This window comes from Sinocyclocheilus anshuiensis, unplaced genomic scaffold (assembly GCF_001515605.1).
Source record: "Sinocyclocheilus anshuiensis isolate Anshui unplaced genomic scaffold, SAMN03320099.WGS_v1.1 scaffold1239, whole genome shotgun sequence".
Classification (NCBI taxonomy): domain Eukaryota; kingdom Metazoa; phylum Chordata; class Actinopteri; order Cypriniformes; family Cyprinidae; genus Sinocyclocheilus; species Sinocyclocheilus anshuiensis.
In genome coordinates, this window is record NW_015540949.1 from 419,569 (window position 1) to 426,329 (window position 6,761).

Below are 6,761 nucleotides of genomic sequence, written 5' to 3' on the forward strand. Positions count from 1 at the left end.
AAAAAGAGAGTATAAGTCATTATAATCAGTAATTATGTCCCCACTGGATGCAACAAATGGCTCGTTTGTAATGGGTTTTATTGGTTTTGTGTCGTCGCGCCGGGACACGGCATCACAGTATGGTAAGGGGCGTAACATTTCCGTCACACGCTTGAGGCATTCGGCCAATCACAACGCCCTAAACAGCTGGCCAATCAGCATACACCTCGCTTTTCAGACTGATGAGCTTTGTAAAAATTTGCGTTTCAGAAAGGCGGGGCATAGAGGAGAAACAAAAATGTTCAGTATGTGGAAAATAAAGTGTTTTTTGAACCTTAAACCGCATAAACACATTGCATTACACCAATTACACAAAATAATGTTATTTTTAGTAACGTCATATGACCTCTTTAAAAAGTAAAATTAATTTTAATAATATTACTGTTTTTACTGTATTTTTAGTCAAATTAATACAGTCTCAGTGAGCATAAGAGACTTCTTCCAAAACATCTTGCTGATCCCAAACTTTTGAACAGTAGTGTATATATAAAATTAAAGTATTTTTATTCAAAATGACTTAATCACACAAAGATATTTCCTGTCATCCTGGGCTACAGCTCCAAAGGCACGTAGCACCATCCCCAAACAGGTTTTAGTGGATAAAGATGGACCCGTCCTGCTACCGTGCCCCGTGCGCTCCTATCATGCCACTTACCGCTGGGAGAAAGACAACTGCATCAAGCAATATCCTTGCACCATCTCCGGCTCCTCCTGTGTGCTGGCGCCCACCCCTGACCTGCCTCTGAAGGAGGGCGTGTTCCGCTGCATGGTGGAGGAGAGCGGCCTGCAGCAGGAGGTGGTGTCCTACAAGCTGGTGTTCAACAGTGGGCCCCTCTCCACCTCGCTAGCCTCCACCCTAGGGTCGACTCTGCTGCTGGCTGCCACGGCACACTGGCTCCTGTAGATCCAATGAATCCTGGGGGCTCAAAAGGAAACAAGTTTAATACTAAGGTCAGCAAAGCATGAGTACCTAGGCCGTTCCGACTAAACCCCAGGGGAGCAGCTGGTCTCTGTATAAACTGTGTTTCTTGTTTCTTATTCAGAGCAATCACAAGTTTATTATTTTCTTTAAAGGGCCGAGAAAATGCCTGAAATCATCTCATTTTGCAAAATGCTTTATCATACCAAACTTCAGTGTTATGTAAAACATGAACTTATGTAAGTGAACTATTTCATGCCATCAGCCTGAAAGCATTTAGACTTATATACTGTATATTCAATATCTAATACATGAGATTTGTACTGCATAATACATTGCTTGCAAAATGTTAGTGCCATCATTCAGATGTTTCAGAGGACTGCTTTGCTAACTACACTCAGACATGGAATCCAGATCAGTTCTTGGTTAATTTTCTTAGCAACACCACTTTTCAGAAAGGTTCAGTTACATAAGTTAAGAATAGGGTATCATGAACTAACTATGAAGAATTTTTACAGCATTTAGCAACCAGGGTTAATTTACTATTATTTAATATGCTATTATTCATTGTCAATTCATGTTTGTTCATAATACATTAACTAGACAGACTGCACACTATATAAAGGTGAAAAAAGTAAAACAACATTTCTTCATTTAAACAACTTGAGATGCTAAAATGCATTAGTGTATGCAGAAATTAACATTTTATTCATTTATGCGGTTCATTTTTAGTTCATGTTACCTAATGATTTAACCAAATTGAACCTTATTTTAAAGTGTTACTCTTTCGTTGGTATGTAGAATTGCTACAGGTGTGTTAGATGTGCGAGTACATGCTGAAACATGAATATATTGTTACAAATCCTTCGACTTTTCCATTGTGTGCCATTAGGACAGTTCTGAAGCCTTAAAACAAGGATGAGGCCCTTTTAAGCTTTAAGGGTCACATCCTGAGCACAACTTGCAAACTGAGCAGAACCTGCAGAATCTGCTGGCTTTGTCTTTCCATTGAGTCAATCCGACCTGACACAGAATGTTATTTCAGCACGATTTCAGGAGTACATACAGCTGACATACAGTTTGCGCCTGTTTGGCAAGTTTGAAATCACTCACCAACCACATTTAGAATTGTGAACTGAAAACAAATCCATACAAAACTGACACAGATTCGACTGCTTTTGCTCAGTGGATGGACAGGAAGAATAACCAGAATTCATAATAACCAGATTTTACAGTTTATCTCAGTACATCACTGTGTTTAACAAACAGACATAAACACTCTTGCATCCTTGATGCCTGTACTTTTCATGCTCATGAAATACATTTTTACATTTCGCGGTCAATAAGCTTCAGTACATGTAACATGGAGTTGCATTTTGTAGTCGCAGTGTACAGAGGCTTAATTATGCTGTAGTTTTAATTGTAATGCTCTGCTTATGCTGTTCTTCACCATTGCTGCCTATGGGAATAGGAAGTATTCCTGATAGATCTAAACAGTCATCCTGCACTAAGGTGCTCAGAGTGTAAATCTGTCAGCATTTTACTTCATAACATTTAATTTGATCATGACTTCAGCCAATCAAACTTTTGGGTGGTTATCTTATACAAATTACAAAAAGGAACAAATAAAAACGCTCATACAAGAACATTCTAGCACACTTCTAATCATCATCTGCACCTCTAACACACACCCCACCACTATTTCTGTTTTTCTCCCTCTTTCTCACTCAGAGCAACTGACCCCAAATGCCAATTTTGTCTTTAACCTTGTTCTTTCCTCACTGTATTTTGGGAGCAGGACAATGGAGTTATGAAGGAATTGATCACTAATTAACCAGAAGTGCATTGTGTTTTCAGATGATGGATGTTGTGACTTTGTTTTTGTATTTAGTTATGTAGTTATGTCTTGTGTCGCTCTGTTTCTTGCTCTGCTGTTGACATAATCTGCCAATCCTAAACTAAAAGGAGCCGGGGGTTTTTTTTACCTCCGTTTGAATCTCTGGGTTGACATTTGGGCAAACTAAGTGTTATAAATGAAAGCCATGTAAATAGTCCAGGGACTGACTGCAGTGTTGCTTTACACATTAATGCATTAGCTATATATGCTAGCGTGTGCTAACCTTCTGTTTGCATGCATGCTGAATGCCACAGCACTGTCACCCTCTCTGTGTACTCGTACCTCTGTCTCTTGGCCTAATGTGCTACACTGCACTAAATGAAGGAACGTTGTAGTGCCAAACCAATGTTGTGTCATTTTCGTCAAAGAGCTTTTCTAACTTTTCCACTGTGCTTTGAAGCCAAACGTTTACCTTTCTTGACACACATATAGCAGTATCTAGATATACACACACCGACACATGCACACACTCTAAAATACTTCTGGCAGTGTAAGTGACACAGGGCCCTTCAATGTAGATGACACAAAGTAACAACTGTAAACAACTGTTACATGTTATGTTTTAAAATTATTTTTTTACTCTGTAACTGGTGTTTAAGGCCATTGTGTTTTTATTGTCTGTCTGTCATTTGCTATGCCTTGTGTTTTTTCGCCCGAGACTTGTGGCAGGGAGTGTTTTCTCATGTAGGGACGCTCAGCACGGTTTACTGCTCAAAAGCATCTTGCAGTTGTGTAAGCTTGCACTTAATAATTCATATTTATAACTGGTTACCAAAAGTCATAGCAATTTTTTTCTAAAGGGATTGAAGACATTGTAAAATACAGAAACATATAATTATACATTAAATGTTTCCCTGAAAATGTGCATTAAAATAAATGAAAAAATCTACTGTATTTGTTTTTGATTGTTTAGCAATATTGTTTTATTATGTTTTTACTATTTTAACATGTACATGGTACAGAATGCTGTTGTGCAATTTGTGGTAAATTGTTGTTTTTCACATCAATAGAACATGTTCAAACATTAGGGAACATGCAAAAAAAAAATGCCAATGATCTGTAAAAGGGTTAATTAAAACAATCAAAAAGCTGTAATATGGCACAAAACATTGCTATTACACAATGTAGAAACACCTCAATGAGGGAATTTCCTTGGCAATAGGCATTCAACATGTGGTCACATGTTAATTTAGCAGATGTCTTTGGCAAAGGCAAATAGTGCACTAATTGTAATGACTTCTAGAACACCCTGAGGGTGTGCAGGGCTCTGGGATCAACCCTGCAATCTTTGTGTTAGCAGCCCAGATCTTTAAAGGAACAGTTCACCCAAAATGAAATGTCTGCCATAATTTACGAAGGAACAGTTCAATGAAAAGTTAAATCTGTTACACATTAAATGGTTATATTTACACTTCTTTCTTCTTTAAAACACACACACACACACAAAAGATATTGTGAAGAAAGTTAACTTCCATTGTATGAACCAAAATATCTATGTTCCACAGAAAGAAAGAAAAAGAAGTTACACATTTTTGGAATAACATGAGGGTGAGTAAATGATGACAGAATTTTCAGTTTTGGGTGGACTACCCTTTAAACCTCATGTTGTTCCAAACATATGCCTTTCAAGAGATGCTGAGAGAAGAACCAAACTTAAGCAAAACACTGTAAATCCCACTATTTCTTAAATTTAATTGGTTACTAAGTTGTCTACTTCAAACAATTTACACATAAGCTAAAATGTTTGTTTGCAAAAAAACTGTATATAACACTATATTCTATAACTCACTATATCACTATATTTTAATTCACTATATTCTAAAAATCAGGTTGCACTTGAAGGGACATATCTTCTTAAACTTAAAGGGATAGCTTACAGAAAAATGGGAATTCTGTCATCATTTCACGCTCATGTCATTGTATGACTTCTTTCGTTGGTGAAACATAAAAGTAGATATCTTGAGAAATGTCATACTTTTTCATACAATGGAAGTCAATGGTAACCAAAGCTTTTTGGTCATTTAACATTCTTCAAAATATATTCTTTTGTGTTACACCAGAAGAAGAAAATCATACAGGTTTGGAACGACATGAGGGTGAGTAAATGATGACAGAATACCCATTGTTGTAGGCCTACCCCTTTAATGAGATTTTTTCCCAGAACGGCCGTTTCTGTTTCACTCACCAGTCACCACTCACTGCGAACCATTAACGGGGCGGAACATCGCCGCTTGCAGTTTTAGCACAGACAGCACCGCCAGGCACAGACTGAAGGAAGGAGCTCAGTGAACGCTGATACGATGTGCTCGAACGTCCCCTAAACATTTATCATATCTAAAGGGACCACTGGAACGCCTGGAACAACTTTATAAGTCATCTTGCTAAGTTTGAAAACTCGAAACTTTTTCCAGTTCGACAGAGGTGAGCATTAATTTGTCTTATTATAAAAAGAAATACGCTATGCTATATGTTTTCTTCCCACAAGGATTATTCATTAATCATTAAAACAGAACGATGAAAATCTATATACCTGCCATGTGTAAATTTAGCCTAGCTACCGACTTAAACCATTGTGGTCCGTATGTAACTAAACTAAAATCCACCTGTGTTTGTATTAGCTGCCAGTGAACGTTTGTTTGTCTTTAAAAGTTTATCAAATTAGTCAAACTTTAAAGCGTAGACTGGTGTACGGAAGCAACTTTATAAACACCGTTTTATCCCTCCTCGTCGATTTTCTCCCTCCTGCTCGTTTTTATTGCCACAATATTTATTCTAGTGTCAGTGCGATATAACCTAACTTTACCCTACCAAACGCTGAAAATAATTTCCGCGAGCTTCACATCCCCAAATACCTCCAAATACTGCTGAAGGACTCTTGAACTCTTCTTGAACTCTTGCGCGCCTCAGATGTGCTTTTTCCCAGGTCAAACCACAATTCTCGGTCAAACACACTTTGTGTACAAGTATAGCTGAGTAGGGGAGAGTGGTGACGGTTGCAACCATTTTTACATTTCCTTAATTTTCTCAGAGATGTTTTGTATTGGAAAGCCACATTTTATACATAAAAGCCACCTCTGTCAGCAACCCACCAACACTGCTGTAACATGTCTACTGTACATATGAAAATATACATACACGTTATACTTGAATAGACAAAATCAAATGTTGCAACTGACTCATAACAGGGGTCATAAGTTAAACTGCCATGAAGTTAAACTGGCTGTATAAAAACAAAGAATAGTAAAAAAAAAAAAAATGAAAGTAACAACGTTTTGGTTAATTATTAAAATTCATTTGAACTACAAAATATTAACTGAATAAAAATCAAGACACTACAATTTAATAATAGCCTATGTCTGTTAAAGTTTACTGAACTAGGGCCAGTTGCATAAACATAGCCACTATATTAAGACTGTGTCTTAAGAACTAGTTTGACTCACAAGCAGTTAACCAAGTGGAAATCAGTCTTACAAATCTACCATTTTATGAAACTGACTTTAGTGTGTGTGTGTGCGTGCATGTGATATATGTGTGTGACAAAGAGAGAGTGAGAGAGAAGGAAATTAGTCCACATTAGACTCAAACTGATTTTTGATTATAAAAAAAATTATTTTTTCTTTTTTTACCGTGAAAATTGTATATTTGAAAATTGTCATCATTCTTCCAGAAAGATTGAAGGGCTAATTGAGCATGTACAGTTTGAATATCATCTCTGTAGCTCATTCCTGATTGACGAAAAAAGCCATGTGGCAACTGCCCCTTGTTGCAACCGTCCTCACTCTCCCCTACAGAAAACAGAAATATTTTAGGAAAAAAGAAGGGGAAAAAAAGAACAAAAAGAAAAAAAAAAGGAAAATCCTGCTTTGCCAATAAAACATTGAATCACTTAATGGAACTCGGCAGGGA

The 6,761-nt window shown here is 37.2% G+C and overlaps 2 protein-coding genes across 4 annotated transcripts in view; both read left to right on the forward strand.

Annotated features, from left to right (window-relative positions):
- The window catches only part of LOC107689856 (semaphorin-7A-like), an 18,582-nt gene extending 14,865 nt beyond the window's left edge, over positions 1-3,717 (forward strand). The window contains exon 14 of the mRNA XM_016488026.1: positions 597-3,717. Coding sequence (XP_016343512.1) covers positions 597-943 — 347 coding nt within the window. The 3' untranslated portion in view covers positions 944-3,717. The remainder of the gene's footprint in view (positions 1-596) is intronic.
- A 1,391-nt stretch (positions 3,718-5,108) lies between these two features.
- LOC107689857 (toll-like receptor 2) overlaps positions 5,109-6,761 on the forward strand; it is a 9,497-nt gene continuing 7,844 nt past the window's right edge. For all 3 annotated transcript variants that reach the window (XM_016488028.1, XM_016488027.1, XM_016488029.1), the window contains exon 1: positions 5,109-5,276. The gene's annotated coding sequence lies outside the window, so the exon portion shown is untranslated. The remainder of the gene's footprint in view (positions 5,277-6,761) is intronic.